Source organism: Carica papaya, chromosome 6, assembly GCF_054855325.1.
Source record: "Carica papaya isolate Zhongbai chromosome 6, ASM5485532v1, whole genome shotgun sequence".
Taxonomy (NCBI): Eukaryota; Viridiplantae; Streptophyta; class Magnoliopsida; order Brassicales; family Caricaceae; genus Carica; species Carica papaya.
This window is the reverse complement of record NC_142314.1, coordinates 32,024,500-32,044,769: the sequence shown is the minus strand read 5'-3', so window position 1 is coordinate 32,044,769 and position 20,270 is coordinate 32,024,500. Positions and strand designations below refer to the sequence as shown.

Below are 20,270 nucleotides of genomic sequence, written 5' to 3'. Positions count from 1 at the left end.
AAAAAAATAGAAAGAGAACAAGCATTTGTATTTTGGGAGTTAAACATAAAAAAAGCATATCTACTATACAAAAATATAAATACAAATGTACTTGATTAACTGCTTTTCTTTATTGTCCCACATGATTCAAAAAATATTTATCTATTTTTTATTTAGTATTAAAATTAATTAAATTAATAAATTTAATTATTTCTAAAAACAACATAACGAGTATCTATTTTACACGGGACAAATAAAAGATATTTATTCAATTAATCATAATATATATCTAATAATAACCCGATTTCCCTAATTGAATTGATTATAATATATTAAAAAATTAAAATTAACTTTTTATAAAAAAAAAAATAAAAAGTATTCTAGTAAATATTAATCAAATCAATAATATATTTAATTATTTATAAGAAAAAAATAAAAAGTATTAAATAAAATATTAATCAAATCAAACTGCTGAATCTATATAAACCGGTCCATTTACAACCGATCGTCAAACCTCACAATATCAACAATGGAAGCCGACGCCGGTACTCCTTCCTCTTCCTTTCCCATCAAAACCGTCGTCGTTTTGATCCAAGAGAACCGATCCTTCGACCACATGCTCGGCTGGTTCAAATCTCTCAACCCGGAAATTGACGGCGTCGACGGATCTGAATCCAATCCATTATCAACATCCGACCCGGATTCCGCCCGAATCCCCTTCCGCGACAACTCCGACTACCTCGACCCGGACCCGGGCCACTCTTTCGAAGCCATCTACGAGCAGGTATTCGGGAAGCCATGGAGCCCCGACCCGAACCCGGAAGTTACGATGGAAGGGTTCGTCCAGAACGCAGAGAGTATTCAGCAAGGCATGGGAGAGAAGGTAGTGATGAATGGATTTAGACCGGAGGCGTTGCCGGTGTTTAAGGATTTGGTGACGGAGTTTGGTGTTTGCGACCGGTGGTTCTCGTCGTTGCCGTCGTTGACGCAGCCCAACAGGCTGTTTGTTCACTCTGCGACGTCGCATGGAGCGATTAGCAACGATACGAAGAAGTTGATTGAAGGATTCCCGCAGAAGACTGTGTTTGAATCCATGGAAGAAAGTGGGTTCTCCTTCGGAATTTACTATCAGTCTTTCCCTAATGTGCTTTTCTACAGGTACTCAACTTATATCTTTTCTTCATGGATTAATATATATATGTATATGTATATATTGCTCTTTGATAGTACAGAGTATGCTATTTTATATTATACGTATATACTTGTAAAACTGTTAAATTTATTTACTTTTTAAGTTTTTAATCGTATAACTTTTTTCTTTGTTATGATTAGAGGCGGCTGATTTAACATATACCTTGAACCTGGCTCTTCATGTAGCATCACGATCATGCCAGTAACACTATGGATAAATTATTATTTTAAATTTATGGATATTCATTTATTTTTAATTACTAAATTAAATACTTGCCATGTATTATTAGTCATCTATGTGTATATATATATATATATATATATTGTTTTTTAAGAAATATTATTAATCCTGATTGGACCTCCTTAAATGAATTATTCAAAATTACTTTGAATCTACCGATGGAAAAAAGAATAATCCTGTACGATGTGGGACAAACTTGCCAGGTATATATGTAAACAATTAACATGTCGAATCTTGGTCATCATATTTTATATCTGTCTTTTCTTTTTCTTTTTTTTTATAATTTAATAATTCATCAAATATATTAAACTCATGGTTGGATTAGTCGGGTCCTATGCTTGCTATATATATACATGTATATATATATATATATGTATATGTGCGTGTGTATGCGTCTGGATGTGCTTGCATGTCTCTTTCATAATCAAGTTAGGTTTTAAGAATTTGAAGGAAGAAAATTAACATATTTCTTTTTTTTTATTAAAGTGCATTATTATATTATGGTAAAATTATATTTTTAGTAATTAAAAATAAATAAATATTTTATAATTAAGTATGAATATATTTTAAATTATAAAATATTTTAAAATTATTTTTTAAAAAGTTAGCTTTCATTTATATAGAACAATATATCATATACCCACACATTCTTTTTGTCTTAGTTCATGTCATTTGAAAATTAAAAATGTTATCCTTTAATTTTTTTAAAATTAAAATGCATTATATTATACAAAAATATAATAGGTTTTAGTATAACAGTAGTTGTTAGTATATCTATTAGCAACAAATTTATGTTTTATAAAATTGATATTTTCTGTAATAATTTTAATATTTTTATTTAAACCATGGTTGTTTTATTATTTTCTAAAACTACATGTAATTTATGGATATTGGATATGTAGGAGTATGAGAAAGTTGAAATACATAGATAATTTTCATCATTACGATCTAAGCTTCAAGAGACACTGTCGGGAAGGGAAGCTTCCCAATTACACGGTGATTGAGCCTAGATATTTTAACATGTTGTCGGCTAAGGCTAATGACGATCATCCTAAGAACAATGTGATGGAGGGCCAAAAATTGGTGAAAGAAATCTACGAGGCTCTAAGATCAAGTCCCCAGTGGAATGAAATATTGTTCCTTGTCATCTACGATGAGCATGGTGGCTATTATGATCACGTCCCAACTCCCGTTGACGGAGTGCCTAATCCTGACGATTTAATTGGTCCTGAACCTTCTAACTTTAAGTTCGATCGTCTTGGTGTTAGGGTTCCTGTCCTTTTAATTTCTCCTTGGATTGACCCTGGAACAGGTACTACTCTCACTACAAAAATAGTAATTTTTATAACGAATTGTTGCAACAAAATTTATCCATATTCTGCAACGATTTTTATTATGTTTTAACTTTGATTTTCTATTAGTTTTTGTAATTACTAAATTTTTTGCTATTAAGAAACATTTTTTTCTATAATAAATCATAAAAATGTGGTAAAAATACATTTTTTCATAATAAATATGAAAAGTTATAGTAATAAGTTTTTATTTCTTATAATAATTAATGGACAATTACAGTGGTGCACGGGCCGCCAGGGCCAGAACAAATGTCCCAGTTCGAGCACTCATCAATTCCAGCAACCTTAAAAAAGATTTTTAATCTGAAAGAGTTCTTGACAAAGCGGGATGCATGGGCAGGAACTTTTGATATTGTTATCAATAGAACTACCCCCAGAGAAGATTGTCCAGGTATTAATTAATGTCATTCTATCTGTTTCATTATTTTGCTAGTTACATCCTCTTTGTAAGGAATGAGTGAGCATTTGCTATTGGGTTAAATGTTAACTCACGAGGGAACGTGATTTGATCACTTAATTAACAAAATATTACATAGTCTCTTATGGATAATAAAAGTTCAAAAAAAAAATTGGTTTAACTTTACATGCAGAGATATTGTCAGAACCCATATTGACAAGAGATTTCGAGGTAGAAGAAGATGAAACATTAACCGATTTTCAAGAAGAGTTGATTCAAGCAGCAGCAGCACTAACTGGAGAACATGTAAAAGACATTTATCCATTCAAGCTGGTGGAGAACATGAAAGCTTCACACGGTGCAAAGTACGTTGAAGATGCTTTCAACAAATTCCTTCGTGAAAGTAAGAAGGCCAAGGATGATGGAGCTGATGAGCATGAGATTGTTTCATTGCTTACCCAACCTACAAGAACAACTTTTCCCAAAACTTTTCTCCAAAAAGTGTTTTCGTGTTTGGTGTGTGACAATTAATTAAAAAATTAATACTTAATTCGTATTATTTGTTTTAGTTATAATCAACTGCTATATTGAATTTTCAAGAGATTGAAAAATTTTGCATGAGATTATAAATTAGGTTTTTGCATTCAGCTTGTATTTGTTTTGCATAGACATATAAAAGATATTTATCCAATTAATCCTTAATAAATATGTTTAATAAATTAATTTTTTTTTTGAATTTTTACTGTTGCTCTTTTTTTAAAGAGATTACGAACAAGATCACATTTTTTGCAGTTATAAGCGTAGAGGCCCAGAATTTATTGAATATGAAAGTATTGAATTAAGTAATTATAGGCGAAAATAATTTTAGAATTTAAGGTTTACATTCCTTAGACAGTAAATTAAGATACCTAATAGTATATGCTCCCAGATTGTGTTATTGACTTCAAAGGTTATTGGGATGATCATTTACCCATAATAGAATTTGTCTACAATAACAGCTACCAAGCAAGTATCGGCATACCTCCGTACGAGCCGTTGTATGGCCACCCATGCAGATCGCCGATCTGTTGGGAAGAGATGGGTGATAGAAGATTGTTCGGTTCAGATTTTGTGGAGGAGACTACATCCAAAATAGTTAATATCAGAAAGAACATTCAGATGACTCAGAGCAGACAGAAGAGTTATGCAAATACCCAAAGAAGGGATTTGGAATTTAAAAAATGTGATCAGGTGTTTTTTAAGGTCACTCCTTTTAAGAGAATTAGTAGGTTTGACAAGAAGAAAAAAACTAAATCCGCGATTTATTATGTCATTTGAAATCTTAGACAGAATTGACACCGCCCCATACAGGTTGACACTGTCTTCAGAACTATTCAGGGTTCATAATGTGTTTCATGTGTCCATGTTACGCAAGTACAACTGGACTTTTATCATGTCTTTGCGCACAAGTACCTTTCACTTCAGGAGGATCTGTCATACGAGGAGGTACCGGTGGATTCGGATTTGTTTCCGCGCGTGTGGACGATCTGGATCCGTTCCCTCATCAGGTGCGATCGGAAGATCGCGATTAAACGTGATGAACGGTTCAGATTCGTTTCTTCTTTAAATGCGAGCGTACGATTTAGATCAAATCGCGATAAACAGTTCAGATTTATTTTCTCTTTAAACGTGATCGGACGATCGAGATTAAATGCGATGGGCGGTCCAAATTAAAGAAAAACGGATATAAATACCTCACTTCACACCAAACTCTAACTCTAACCGCCAGCCCCCCACTGAAGAAGAAGAATCAGTCGTTAGAAAAAGGTGCTGATCACCGCGTGTCGCCATGCCGGAGCCACCTCCGACCGCCAAAAAAGTTAAAAAAAAATTTTGTTCACTCAAAATTTGATTTTGAACAATCCCATGGCCAAATCGGAGCAAAAAAACCAACGGACGAGTAGGAAACCATGGGTAAAACTTAGTGGTGCCGTCGCGGAAAAAACAAAAAATTATATCTGATAAGCCCGTTCCCGATTCCCGTTTTATGCAATTTTTTCATCATTCTTTTTCCTACAGGTTGACCGAAAAAAAAGTCCAACTGCTGTAGGTGAGTTTTTTATTTTTTTGACTTTTTTCAGCCAACCTAGGCCCCTTAATGTGTTTTCTTTTATGGATGAATATAAAACTAGCCGAAATTAGCCAAAACTGGTCGAAATCAGGCAAAGTTGGCAAAAAATGACCAATCCGAGGTAAACCACAATTGCAAGCGGCGATGCTGTCACCAGAGCACGACGGTGCCGTAGTATCGGAATTTTAAAATTGGTCAGAAAAAGATTTTTAACACCGATTTTAGATTTTTTGAGGTATTTTTAGGTATTTGAAGAGTGTTTTAACCTCCAAAGAAAAATTCAGGAAACGTAGGTACCACGAGTAGGTGCAGCTGAAATCTTAGTATTTTAGACATCGATTCGTGTAAGAAGCTATCACTTTATTTTCCGTTATAAAATTAAAGTTTAATTATAAATAATACGGTATTTTGCATAATTTAAAAAATATCGATAATTAATTACAAATTACTAATGGAGTCAAAACCCGTTATTTATTACTGTTTGTCATGTTTTAACTGATTGTTTGATTTTACAATTTCAAATGCATGATAATACACTGAAAAGTGATAAAATAATTCGGTTATGTTTTCTTGATGCTTGTATTGTTTATTTTGCGTGATTTACAGTTAAATTATGAAATTGAAAATTAAATGTAAACAGAAAATTATTTGATTAAATGAATGGATGAGTGATAATCTTACTGGATATCTTGAAAGATAGTAGACGGATCGGGTATGTAGAAAACCCTATCGTAAACGTTGGCTCACACTGGATGGGATACCGAGAATTAATATTTTTGGTTCTCATACCGGACGAGGTATGGGGACGGCCCGTTTTACCCTCATATTGGACGGAGTATTGAATGTTGGTATTTTTGGTACTCATACTGAACGGGATATGGGGACAATCCGTTTCACCCTCATACTTAATGGGGTATTGAGAGATGATACTTTTGGCGCTCATACCGGACAAGGTATTGAGACGGTTAGTTAGTTGATAATGTTGAATAATAGTTCACGCGTAGTGAAGACATCCTTATTGATCTCAATGGATACCAGTAGGCAGATAAAAAGAGAAAGTTGTTATTCTGGCTAATTGAATATGAGATTATGATATTGGTTATGTTATTGCCTCTATAGATCGGTTTTGAAAATCTCGCTACAGTAAATATGCGGTAAATGATTTTATTTATTATAAATGAATTTACTTAATTTAAGATATCCATTAGTTGTTTTTATGATTTCTACTAATCTTCATTTCTGTATCTGTAAGTAGTGTGACATTCTTATTGGGTTAGTGTCGTTCACTATTTCATTAATCATTTCAGATCAAGTGGACCAAGATCCAGATCCCGATCCACAAGAAGGTTGCGAATAGGATCTCCAGTTGTTTATTTTCTATGTATTTCTTTGATTTTTTATTTATTTTTTTAAAATGATCATTCCCGTAGCTCTATTAGATATTCTGAATTATTGTGTAAAGAATGTAAACCTTAACTTTATTATTTCGCTTCCGTATTTAATTTATAATTTATTTCCTTTTAAGTTCTGGGTCATTACAATCAACTAATCACTAATCACATACCAACATCTCATTTTTATCAATCAACAGTAAATCATGCAAATAACCAATACGTAAATAAAAAAAAAAATGATTAAGACATTTATTTCAATCAATCAACAAATGCGAGAAATAGTTAAGTAATCAATAACGAGAGGGCAAATAGATATATGAATAAAAGTGCACGCGGCATGCCAACAAATATATCATAGCAATAGATAAATAGTATAGACAAATAAATAATTTCGTATTGATCAGTTAGCGGCTCTAATGGTGACCTGTAATTAATTTTAGGATTTTCTAATTTTTACAAGACACACCATTATTAATTATTAAACTTTAATTTACCATAACGAAAAAATATGTAAGGGATTCTTACATTGGATCGGTGTTTGAAATACTGTATCTTTCACTACGCTTGATAACAGTTCTTGAGTTTCCTGAATTTTTCATGTAAAAATAATAAATACACATTACGTTTCCAAAAATATACCAAAAAGGCCAAAATAAGTGGTTTTGAACTTTTTCGGCCGATTTAAGGTTTCGGCAGGGTAGCACCGCCGTGCTCTGTTGCCAGCTCTGCCACCCATAGTGGCGGTTCCTATCGGCCTGGCCATTTTCAGTCAGTTTTGTATAGAAACCTGTGAAAAACAAGGTTAGGGAGCTTCTGTCAACCGAAAAAGGAAAAAATCGAGACCCTCCTACTGACAAAGGGTCTCCTGGTAAGTGGCTCTGCCATTTCTCCTTTGTGGTCGGAATTTTTCTTCGGCTAACATACACCAGAAAGAAACAAGGAGCACAATGGTAAAAAAATCGAGGGAAACTAAAAATGGGAAGGGACTCATCAGATGAGGTTTTGGGTTTCAACCGTAGTGGTTCGACTAAGCTCCACTCGTATTTTTCGGCTCACTCGTTGTCCTTTCAGCTTCGATATGGGCATGGAGGGATTCAAGATTCAATTTCGAGCATAAGGGAGAAAAATCTTACCTTTTCGGCATCAGTGGTGGCTCCAGTGCACTGACAATAGTGGCTGGTCTTCTTCTCTAGCGTGTTGTTCACTTTCTGGCCACCCCCTTTCTTCTTCTCTGATTACCCATCTGTTGGTTAAAGTTTTGGTTCCCTCCGAAAAGGGATTTAAATACTCATCTTTATTAAATTTGGGACGTCTATTCAAGGCTATATGACCCATCCTCAGCTGTTGGATCCCTCTTATTTGAAAAATTAATATGGACCGAACAATTTGATCAAATCCTGCCATTCGATCGCACTTGAAGAGAAAATGCATCTGAGTCGTCCGTGTGTGCGAGATGCGATCTGAGCCATTGGATCAGTTGGCACGCAGATTGCCTGCGGGACCTCTCACGTGGATGCGTGTCAATGTGTCTGCCACACGGCACACAAGGACTGGCTGCGCTGTTGATGTGGCGGTCCACGTGGCCGAACTTTTGAAAGTTAAGTTTTTACTCTAGTTTTTTATATTTCTTTTCAAAAAAGTTCTCCCTTATTTATACTTTGATCATAATTTTTGAAAATATTTTTAATTGCATCTAAAATTTAATTTTTTTTCAAAATTTCATAAAAATTAAAATTAAAATATTTTAAAAATATTTTTTTATTAATATTAAATTATTTTAGACTAAAATTTTTTTAGATATAGGGTGTTACAACAAGTAGGTATGTATTCATAGGCATATATAAATAATGTACTTAAACCAATAGATAAACCAAAAAGAAACTATTATACATGTGTATATATATATATATATATATATATATCAATGCAAATACTTGGAAGTTTATTTATTCCAATTTGATATTTGTATCTTGAGGTATGTAATAGTGTAAAACTTAGTAGTTAATGTTTCATAAAGGCTGCTGTAAGAAATAATGTTAATATAAAATATAATATTATATTTGATTAATATTTATAAAATTAGTAACAAATGTTGAAGTAATAAAAGATTATATAATAAGAAAAAATTAATTATTTAAAATATTAAAAATTTTTCTAAAAAATTCTTAGTAATTTAGGTTATTTTTGAAACAGTTTTTGATTTAATTATTTTCCTTATTTGTTTACATATAAATACTAGTTTCATAATATATTTATTTAATTTAGAAAATAAAAAATTTATTTAAAAAATTATAATACTATTATTAAAAGTTAAATTATAATATATTTTATTAAAAAAGAGAAAAACAATTCTGATTTTAGTTTAAAAAACTTAGTTGAGCAGAACCCCGGCCAGTTTAGTCATTAGTCCCTCCCAGGCTAACCCCTAAAGTTCTCCTCCAGACTTAACCAGGCTCTACCTCCTTCTGTCGGCTCCGTCACTATCCGCCGGCCGCCGGAGGTATTTGATTCAGAGAAAACGAACAGAGGCTGAAATCAGTGGTGAAAAAATGGAAGAGAAGATTCAGAAGCAGAATTGGAAGCAGGAGCACTGCTGTATATCACATGAGTTCTTAAATGCCGCAACTAAATTCCCTAACAAAATCGCAGTGATACATGCGTCAAGTGCGGCTCAAATCAACGGTCCTCCTTCTAATCCTCCGGCGTACGAAGGAGACCAGTGCTTCACTTTCTCTCAAGTCTTGGCCACCGTTGATTCTCTCAGCTCTCGCCTCTGCTCTATTCTCGACGGCGTTGATGACCCCTGCTTGATCAAACCCGAACACCAATGTGAGTCAATTCTATCGTTCTTTTAAATATGTTCTTTTAATTATTATTTTTTTTGGAGTATGAAATCAGTAAATTCATTTCAAGCATGAATACTTTAAGATGCAATCAGTAAACAAGAGTGGAAATCATGTAAAATGAAAAGAACGTAATAACCTATTTTCGAATTGAGGAAAGTGGAAGGAAAACAAAAGATAGCGTCAAAATGTGAGCATTCCTTTCTTTTTTCTTTAAATAATTTAATTTGCAGTGTATTTTTTAAAATATCTTAGGAAAACAAAAAATATAAATTTGTGATAAATATTAAAATACTAAAAGATACCTAATAATAAAAACATAATTATTATAATTATTTAGTTAATAGTGAATAATCTTATTAAAAGTATTCTAATAAGATATATATTTAGTTTAATTAATTTGCTTTGTTCAATATACATTTTAATTTTAAATCATCATTATTTAATTTTTAAATGTAATTTATTTAAAAAATTTATAATAAATATAATAAAAATATTAATTAAAAATATATTTTAATTTTAATTAATTTATTTTATTCAATATAATTATTAAATTTGAACTATTATTATTTTATTTTGAAATAAAATTTATTTAAATAATTTATAAAAATTAAAAATGATTAATGTAAAGGGTACTACTGTTCATGTTTTTTTTTCCACTCTTTGTCTCTCTATTTTCTGAAAGGTCGATCCTCCAGTGAGGGGGCTTGTTGCCAGTAGGGAGTCATCTTTGACCCTGATTTAGATTCCTCAGACTTTACACATATAAATCCTTTTTGGACTACATTAGCCATGTGTAAAGACTCGAATTTTAAAGAAAACGAATTCATACTTAAATGTGAAAGTAAATAATAATGTTAGAATTTACATTCGTTACATAGTAAATTAGAATGCTCAATAGAGTTACGGAAATATTGCTTCTACAACGGTTTATAAAAAGAAACGAGTAAATGATTAAAAACAAGTAAATAAATATATTAGCGGGTTCACCTCCACTAGTACTTGATGGGGTCCGCGAGGTAATCTACTCACAACCCTTCTATTGATCAGGATCTAGGTCCTGATATTCTTGATCTGAAATGGTTAATAGAAGGGTGAACTACACTAAATTAGTAAAAATATCACACTAATCATTGATATGGAAACCGAAGGTTAGTAAAAATCATAAAACAACTGATAGAACCCTTAATTTAAGTAAATTTATTTAATTTCAAACCGTTTATTTCATACTTACCGTTATGAGTTTTTCAAAATCAACTTATAAAAACAAATACTCACATAATATTATGATTTCATATACAAGTGAGCAGGAAGGACAATTTTTCTTTTTACCTGCTTACTATAACCTCTGGGGGTTTATAAGGATTTTTCCCTACTCGTAAACCTAATATCTAAATTTATCAATTAACTCGGCCGTTCTCATACCCCGTCCGGTAATGGGCACCAAGCACACAATTGTCTTGATATCCTGTCTTGTATTAGGGTGAACCATATCTCCCAAACTTTTCCGGTATAGGACTTCTTAGCCTCATCCGACTGAGATAATATCCACAATAGGGTTCTTTATGTACCGAGTCCGTCCATCTTTTCCCAGAGTACCCAGTAAGCGTTTCTTACCTAGAATCACATCACAAACCGATTATCAGTTACATACTAATATTTTATATTTACAGATCAATAATAAGTCATGCAAATAGGCGATACGTACATTAAGAAACATAATTGAGACATTTATTGCAAAACAAACTAACAAATGGATAATATGCAGTGAGGTAAACCAAATAACCGAGAAAATAATGAAAACTATTAATTTAGTACACACAACATAATAGTAAGCATTTTAAGCAGTACATAAAAAATAAACAGTAAACTAGGGCAAATATGAATTGACCGGTTCCGGTTCCATTAGTGACCTGTAATTATTCTTAAGGTTTTATAATTTTCACAAAATATAGTATTATCGATTATTAAGCTTCAATTTACGTAATAGGGAATAGGGTGAAGGATTCTTAACCCGAATCGGTGTTCGAAACATCGTATTATCTGCTGCGCCTCCTGATGGTACTCAGGTTTCTTAAATTTTTCCTTTGAAAATTAAAACACCTGTCAAGTATCCAAAAATACATCGAAAGAACAGAATAGATGTTTTAAAACTTTTCTTGTAAATTTTAGGGTTCCGGCACGGCGGAGCTGCTTTCGCTATCTACGACAACGGTTTGCCTCGGTCTGTCCAATTCCAGCCGTTTTAGGCTGGTGTTGGCGGGTTTGACACATAACCCTGCGAAAAAACACGTTAGGGATCCTCAGTTGGCCGGAAAATGCAAAAAACCAAAACCTATCGGAAAAGGGGGTCTCCAGGTGTGGTGGCTTCGCTAGTTCTTTTTCGCGGGTAGGGTTCTTCTTTGGTTAACATGCACCAGAAAAGGACGACGAACATGGTAGTAAAAAAATAACGTGAAATAGGAAACGAGAAACGGGAAGGGGGTCATCGGAAAGGGTTTTGAGTTTTGGCCGCGGCGGCTCGAGTGAGCTTTGCCCGCGGTTTTTGACTTACCCATCGATCCTTTGGCTCCGATTTGGGCATAGGGAGACTCGAGATCGAATTTCGAGTGGGAAAGGGAAAAAAAAATGTTTGTTTTGGCGTCGGCGGTGGCTTCAGTGCGGCAGCAATGGTGGTTGGCCTCCTTCTCCGGCGTCTGGTTTTTTCCCCGACCGCTCTTCTTCTTCTTCTCCGATCATTTCTCTGTAGGCTAGGGTTTTGATTTTCTGCGAAGAGGAGTTTAAATACTCATCTCCATTCGATTCAGACCGTTTGTTTGAGTCAACGTGGAGTGAGGAGGACCGTTCGATGATTTTCCATTTAGGCTGATTGCATGGACGAATCTGGGGTGTTCATCGCGATTAACCCCATCTGTTTGGTCGCGCTTGAAGAGGAAATCCATTTGGGCCATCCGTGCGCGCGGGATGTGATCGACACTGTCGGATCGTCAGACACGCAAATTGCCCGCGTGGTCTCCCGTGTGGTGTCGATGTTAGCGTGTTTGCCACGTGGCGTACTCTGATTCGCCGTGATTGCTGATTGAGCCATCCCACGTGGCCAAACTCCTCATTTTTGCGATTTTACCCTATGTTTTCAAATTTTCTTTCAAAAACATTAATCTTATTCTTAATTTCACCACTTTTTTTTCAAAATTGCTTTTAATTTTGTTCATAAATCATTTTTCTCAAAAATTTAATAAAATTTAAATTAAAATAATTTTTTTAATTATTTATATATATTTTGTAAGTGAGAAAAATTATCCCGAATCAATTTCCGAATCCGAGTATTACAACTTCCCCCCTTAAGAAAAAATTTGGTCTATCAAATTTGCTCTCTCTCACTTAGTCAAACAGTTGTGGGTACTGGACTCAAAAGTCCGATTCTAGCTCCCAAGTGGTTTCTTCCTGTGTGTGATTCCGTTATAGGATCTTGACGAAGGGAATTTCTCTTTTGTCAAATTCTCTGCTCTTCTGATCCACAATATCTACCAGTACTTACTCATAATATAGATCCTTCTGGAGTGAGAGGGGATCGTGAGACAGGATATGAGAGAGGTTCGGATTATACTTGCGTAGCATAGACACATGAACCATATTATGGACTCTATATAACTCTGGAGGTAGTGCTAGTCTGCAGGTGAACGTACTAATCCTGTTTAAGATTTCAAACGGTCCGATAAATATAGGATTTAATTTCTCCATTTTACCAAACTTACTGATTCACTTGAAAGGGGTGACCTTAAGAAACACTCGATCACCTTTCTCAAATTCTAAATATCTTATCCGGGTGTCCGCATAACTCTTCTGTCTATTCCGAGCTGTCTGGATGTTCTTCCTGATTTTAACTATCTTGGCTGTAATATCTTCTACAAGATTCGGGTCAAACAATTTTTTATCACACACTTCTTCTCAACAGATCGGCGATCTATATGGGCGGCCATACAATGCCTTATACGGGGCTATGCCGATACTTACTTGATAGCTGTTATTGTAGGCAAACTCTATCAAAGGTAGGTGATCATCCCAATGGCTTTCGAAATTTAGAATGCAAGTTCGGAGCATATCCTTTAGTATGCGAATCGTCTGTTCTGATTGTTTATCGATTTGAGGGTGAATTGCGGTGCTGAGTGACAGTTTCATTCTCATTGCTAGCTGAAAAGTAGATCAAAACCGAGAGATAAACCTGGGGTCTCTGTCGGATACCACTATCATCGGAACTCCATGTAGCCTTAATATCTTCCGGATATAAATTTTGACTAACTTGTTTAAGGGGTCGGACATCTTGATAGCCAAGAAGTGAGAGAATTTGGTGAGTTGGTCAACAATTATCCATACAACATCGTATCTCGAGTGTGCCTTTGGCAGCCCTGTCACAAAATCCATGGTGATATGTTTCCATTTCCACTTCGGGATCGACAATGACTGAAGTAGTTCACCTGAGCGTTGATGACCTTAACGTGTTGACATACAAGGCATTTGGAGACGAAATCGGCGCTCTTTTTTCATCTCGCTCCACAAAAAACGGGATCACATACTTTGATACATGTTACTACTTCCGGAATACATGGTGAACTTTGAGTTATTAAGCTTTGTCATGATGTTTCTTTTCAGTTCACTGTCATATGAAAAACACACCATATTCTGAAAGCTGAGTAACTCATCGGCAGAGACTCGGAATTCTTGACTTACTCCCTGTTCTGTATCCTTCCTGAGAGCTGTTAGGGTGGAGTTGGTCAATTAGACTTCCTTTATTCTCTAAATAAGTTCGGGTTGGACTGTCAGATGGGTTAGACATGTAATCATCTTCAAGTCCTGAAGCCGTATTTGTTGTGCAGCTCCTATTACCCTGCATTCAGAAACCATTAGGTGAGCCAATATATCTGCACTTTTTCTCCTGAGTGGGTCAGCTACCACATTGCCCTTATCTGGGTGATACAAAATCTTACAATCGAAGTCTTTGATGAGCTCTATCCAACACCTCTGACGCATGTTGAGATCTTTATAAGTGAATATATGCTTCAAACTCTTATACTCTATATAAATCTCAAAGGTTTTCCCATATAAGTAGTGACGTCAGATTTTTAGTGCGTGGATAATAACGGTAAATTTCAAGTCGTGGGTGGAGTAATTCTTTTCTTGATTCTTCAACTGTCTGGGCCCATAGGTTATAACTTTCCCATGCTGCACCAGAACACAACCCAACCCAGGTAGGAAGCATCACTATACATTGTTTATCCACCTGTGCCACTCGGTAGAGTCAACGCGGGTGCGTTAGTCAACTGTTTTTTGAGTTCTGTAAAGCTCATTTTGCAATTCTCGTTCCATTCAAACTTGACGTTCTGCTTTATAAGTTGGGTCAATGGAGCCGATAGGCTATAAAATCGTTCCACAAATCTACGATAATATCCTGCCATTTTCAGAAAGTTACGAATTTTCTTAATCGAATTCAATTTTTTCCAACCGAGTACTGATTCAACCTTCTCAAGATTCATTGACACCCATCCTTTGATATTATGTGCTCTAGAAAGGTAGTCTGCTCAAGTTAAAACCCACACTTACTCAATTTTGCATGCAACTTTTTTTTCCTAAGAACTTGTAAAAGCTGAGTCAGGTGATGAGCGTGTTCCTCTCTACTCTTTGAATAGATTAGGATATCATCAATGAACACAATGACGAACTGATACAGAAATTACCTAAAAACTCTGTTCATCAAGTCTATAAAAATGGCTTGCGCGTTGATTAACCTAAATGATATGATCGGGAACTTATAGTGTCCGTACCTGGTTGTGAAGACTGTCTTGCGAATGTTTTCTGCCATGATATTTATATGATGGTAACCCGAACGCAAATTTATCTTGGAGAAAAACTGCACATCCTGTAACTGATAGAAAAAATCATCAATCCGGGGGAGATGGTACTTGTTCTTGATTGTAACTCTATACAATCCCCTGTAGTCAATACACAACCTCAGGGACCCATCCCTCTTCCTTGTAAACGCGACTCCAGCATCCCAAAGAGATATATTGTGTTGGATGAACTCATTATCCTGCAATTCTTCGATCTGTTTCTTCAGCTCTTCCATCTCTACTCGACTCATTCGGTGAGGGGCAAATGAGATGAATTGAGTGCCAGACTGAAGATTTATGGCAAATTCGGCTTCCCTATCCACTAACAGTTTGGGTAGTTCGTCAGGAAACACATCCGGGAATTTTTGAACTACAGGGATCTCTTGAATGCAAATTTTTTTCTTAACTTCACCTAATGTGGAAAAGACAAATGAGTTAAGCGTCATATAACGATGCAATTGCTATGAGGGAAAAAATATCTAACACTTTTATTAATTTGTGAATGGCTCTTCATTGAGAAGATTGAATACAAGGTTTTTATGGAAATAGTTTAGGTGGCGTGATACGCAGCTAACAAGTTCATTCCCAGAATTATATCAAAATCCCCTATGTCTATTTTTATAAGGTTTACACTTAATTTCTTATTAGTTTTTTCTACGATACAAGGTGTGCATATTACCTTCTTTAGTAGTGTCCCATGCTCAGGAGTAGACACAAACAACACATAATTTAGATTTTCAGATAACATATTCAATTTTTTTGCAAAACCATGTAAGACAAAAGAATGTGAAATACCAATATCAATCAAAACATGTGCAAGGTAACTACAGATAGTGTATGTACCCTGTAGCACGTCCGGGTTGGATTCAGCATCCTGCTGGGTGAGGATGTAAGCTCTGCCCTACATGGGAGGTCTGACCTGATTTTGATTTCGTAGGCACTCTCTCGCGTAATGTTGGACACTTCCACATATGCGACATATATTGTTGAGGCAATAGCAGGGTCGGTCTACATGATCGTTGCTACAGTGCTGGCAAGTTCTAACGTGTCCTGCTGTCGGGGCTTGAGTTACAGGCCTAAATATCTTATTTTGCTGAACCGGTGCAGTAAGTGTTGGTTTGCGGTGTAGAACTTGGGGTCTGAAATTGCCTACTGCTGGAGAGTAGATACGAAGGTTTCTCTCTACTAGCTGTGTCTTGGGCAGAACTGCTGAGTAGGTGCTGAGCTCGTACACATACAACTGTTGCTTAATCTCAGGATGGAGGCTCCACTCAAACTTTCTTGTCTTTCTGCCTTCATCAATCATACTCTCAGGGGAATACCGGTCCAACTCTAGGAACCTTCAGACATACTCTGATACTCTCATCGCCCTGGACTAAGTGTGCAAACTCTATTTCCTTTAAATATCGAAAATACTCTAGAAGGTACTTTGTATTGAAAGCTATCAGGAACTATTACCAAGTGAATGAAACAGAAAGGGTGGCCTGCTTCAACCACTACCAGCACCTGCCTTACCCACGAACACGTAGGTGGCAAGTACAATCTTCTGTTGGGAGACCATCCCAAGAGTCGCGAAGGCCTTCTCTGTCTCAGCTAATCAATACTTAGCCTCTTCGAGAAAGGATGCCCCTGTAAAGGTAGATAGATTTAGTCTCTTGTACCTCTCAATATAGTTTGGGTTTATCATGGGTGGAACTGAGTCCCGTGGAAGAGGGATTGGATTATGTTGGGAGGGGGCCGGGCGGCATCGGATTGTACTGTGACGGTGCCGGATGATATGGTGGAGGAGTAAGGCTGTATCGGGGTGGCACCAGATCTTTTTGTTGCAGGGGTGGTTCAAACTATGGCAGGGGTGGAGGGTCAGACAGCTTCCTCCTTTCTTTTCGAGCCTGCTGGGTGGAGATAAGTTTCTCCAGCATCTCAAAGAGTCGATCGACATCCTCTCGAAATGACTCATTCCGGACTGCTCGGTTTAGTGGGGGTTTTTCTCTCATCATATTCTTGTACTTGCATTTCACGAGAGAGGGTTGAATGTCGGGTTGTATTCCAGGGTTTTTAAATCTCTGTGTAAGGAACGAAACGTAGCTTTGATATCAACTGTAAAGACTCGAAACTTAAAGGAAACGAATTCATACTTTAAATGCGGAAACAAACAGTAATATTAGGGTTTATATTCCTTACACAGTAAATTAAAATATCCAATAGGGTTACGAAAATATCTCTTGTACAGCGATTAGTAAAAGGAAACGAGTAAATAATTAAAAATAAGTAAATAAATGTCCTAGAGGATTAACCTCCACTAATACTTGATAAAATCCACTATTATCTACTCACAACCCTCCTGCTGATCAGGATCTGGGTCCTGATCTTTTTGATCTGAAATGATTAATAGAAGGGTGAGATACACTAGTTTAATAAGAATATCATACTAATCACTGATACAGAAACCGAAGGTTGGTAAAAATTATAAAACAATTAATAGATCCCGTAATTTAAGTAAATTCATTTAATATCAAACCGTTTATTTTATACTTACCGTTATGAGTTTTCCAAAATCAATCTATAAGGATAAATTCTTATATAATATTATGATTTCATATACGAGTGAACAAGAAAGACAATTATCCTTTTAACCTCCTTAGTGGAACCTTTGGGGGTTCATAGGGATATTCCCCCTACTCATGAATTCAATATCTAGATTTTTCAATTAACCTGACCGTTCCCATGCCCCGTCCGATAATGGGCGTCAAACATACCATCGCCTCGATATCCCGTCTGGTATGAGGGTGAACCATATCTCCTAAACCCTTTTGGTATGACATTTCTCAGCCCTGTCCGACTGAAATAATATCCACAGTAGGGTTTTCTATATATTGGGTCCGTTCACCGTTTCTTAGGGTACCCAATAAGCATTTTTTACATAGAATCACACCACAAACCAATTACCAGTTATATACCAATATCTTATATTTACAGATTAATAGTAAGTCATGCAAATAGACGACACGTACATTAAAAAACATAATTGAGACATTTGTTGTAAAACAAACCAACAAATGGGGGATATGCAGTGAGGTAAACCAAATAATCGAGAAAACAATTAAAACTATTAATTTAGTATACACAACATAATAGTAAGCATTGTAAGCAGTATAGGAAATATAAACGGTAAATTAGGACAAATGTGAATTGACTGGTTCCGACTCTATTAGTTACCAGTAATTACTCAGAGTTTTCTAATTTTCATAAAACACAGTATTATCGATTATTAAATTTCAATTTACATAACAGGGAATAGGGGGAGAGATTCTTGTCCCGTATCGATGTTTGAAAACTTGTACTATTTACTGCACCTCCTAGCGGTTACTGGGTTTACTGAATTTTTCTTATGAAAATTAAAACACTCGTCAAGTATCCAAAAATATCCCGAAAGGCCAGAATAGGCGTTTTAAAACTTTTCTGGTAAATTTTAGAGTTCCGGCACGGCGCCACCGCCGTGCTCCGGTGCCGACTCCGTTGCCTATGGTGGTGGTTCATCTCGGTCTGCCCGGTTTCAGCCGTTTTAGGCCGGTGTTGGCTGATTTTATACGTAACCCTGCAAAAAAACATGTTAGGGAGTCTCGGTTGGCCGAAAAAGATAAAAAACTGAAACCTACCGGCAAGGGGGTTTCTGGGTGCAACAGCTCTGTTGGTTCTCCTTCGTAGCTGGGGTTCCTTTTCGGCTAACTTGTACTAGAAAAGGTCGGTGAACACGGTGGTTAAAAAATTAAGTGAAACGGGAAACGGGAAACGGAAAGGGGTCCATCGGAAAGGGTTTTGGGTTTTGGTCGCGGTGGTTCGGCCGAGTTTTGCCCACGGTTTCTGTCTCACCCATCGATCATTTGGCTTCGATTTAGGCATAAGGAGACTCGGGATCAAATTCCGAGTGGGAAGGGAAAACAAATACCTATTTTGGTGTCGATAGTGGCTTCGTGCGGCAGCGATGGTGGGTGGTCTCCTTCTCCGGCGTCTGGTTCTTTCCCCGACCGCCCTTCTTCTTCTTCTCTGGTCACCCTTCTGTCGGCTAGAGTTTTGATTCCCTGTGAAGAGGAGTTTAAATACTTGTATCTGTTCGATCCAGACCGTTCGTTTGAGTCGACGTGGAGCGAGGAGGACTGTTTGATGATTTCCTGATTACACTGATTGCGTGGACGAATCTGAGCTGTCCATCGCGATCAACCCCATCCGTCCGATCGTGACTCAAGAGGAAATGCATCTGGACCGTTTGTGCGTGCGGGATGTGATCTAAACCGGCGAATCGCCAGACATGTCGATTACCTGTGTGGCTTCCCGCATGGTGCCGATGTCAGCATGCTTGCCACGTAGCGTGCTCTGGTTCGCCGTGGCTACTGACTCGGCTGTCTCACGTGATTAAACTTTCCCTTTTTGCTATTTTACCCCCCGTTTTCAATTTTTTTTTTAAAAACACCCATCTTATTCTCAATTTCACCAATTTTTTTCTAAATTTATTTTAAATTTTGTCTCTAATTTATTTTTTTTTCAAAAATTTAATAAAATTTAAATTAAAATAATTTTTTAATTATTTGTATATATTTTATAAATGAGAAAAATTATCTTGGATCAAATTACGGGCTTGGGTATTACACCATGCTTCTACTTGTTACCAAATTTCTTTCACCAGTGTGGTTTGGAAAGTAAAAGTTCCTTCTAACAATAAAGTTTTACTTGGACTATTGTATTATAGATTCAACTTTAGTGACTTGCTCCAAATTCATAGGCCTAATCATACTCTTTCACAAATTTATGTGTCTTAAGAAGGGGGAGACTCATGCCATCTTTTCTTTAGTGTGAAGAGGCTTGGAAGTCGTGAACTAGGCT

General features: G+C 36.0%; 2 protein-coding genes across 25 annotated transcripts in view; both read left to right on the top strand.

Annotated features, from left to right (window-relative positions):
* The first annotated feature begins 480 nt into the window (after nucleotides 1-480).
* On the top strand, nucleotides 481-6,794 carry LOC110825951 (non-specific phospholipase C3-like). 2 transcript variants are annotated; one of them, XM_088223047.1, is made up of 4 exons: nucleotides 481-1,137; nucleotides 2,314-2,723; nucleotides 2,984-3,154; nucleotides 6,578-6,794. In XM_088223047.1, exons 1-4 carry the CDS (start codon nucleotides 509-511, stop codon nucleotides 6,625-6,627), a joined length of 1,260 nt encoding a protein of 419 aa, XP_088079173.1. In that variant the 5' UTR covers nucleotides 481-508; the 3' UTR covers nucleotides 6,628-6,794. The 2 variants fall into 2 exon arrangements, with proteins under 2 accessions (XP_088079173.1, XP_021912196.1); XM_022056504.2 differs by lacking the exon at nucleotides 6,578-6,794 and adding an exon at nucleotides 3,354-3,735.
* Nucleotides 6,795-9,033: 2,239 nt separating this feature from the next.
* Nucleotides 9,034-20,270, top strand: part of LOC110812818 (AMP-dependent synthetase and ligase family protein) — a 59,591-nt gene continuing 48,354 nt past the window's right edge. For 18 of the 23 annotated variants that reach the window (XR_015821707.1, XR_015821706.1, XR_002539373.2 and 15 more), the window contains exon 1: nucleotides 9,035-9,493. Coding sequence is in view for 17 of the 23 variants with exons in the window: in XM_088223061.1 (XP_088079187.1) it covers nucleotides 9,214-9,493 (280 nt within the window). In the remaining 6 variants the exon portion in view is untranslated. Of the gene's footprint in view, nucleotides 9,494-20,270 lie in introns of all 23 variants that reach the window. The other 5 variants (XM_088223059.1, XM_022039675.2, XM_088223057.1 and 2 more) reach the window with 2 other exon arrangements.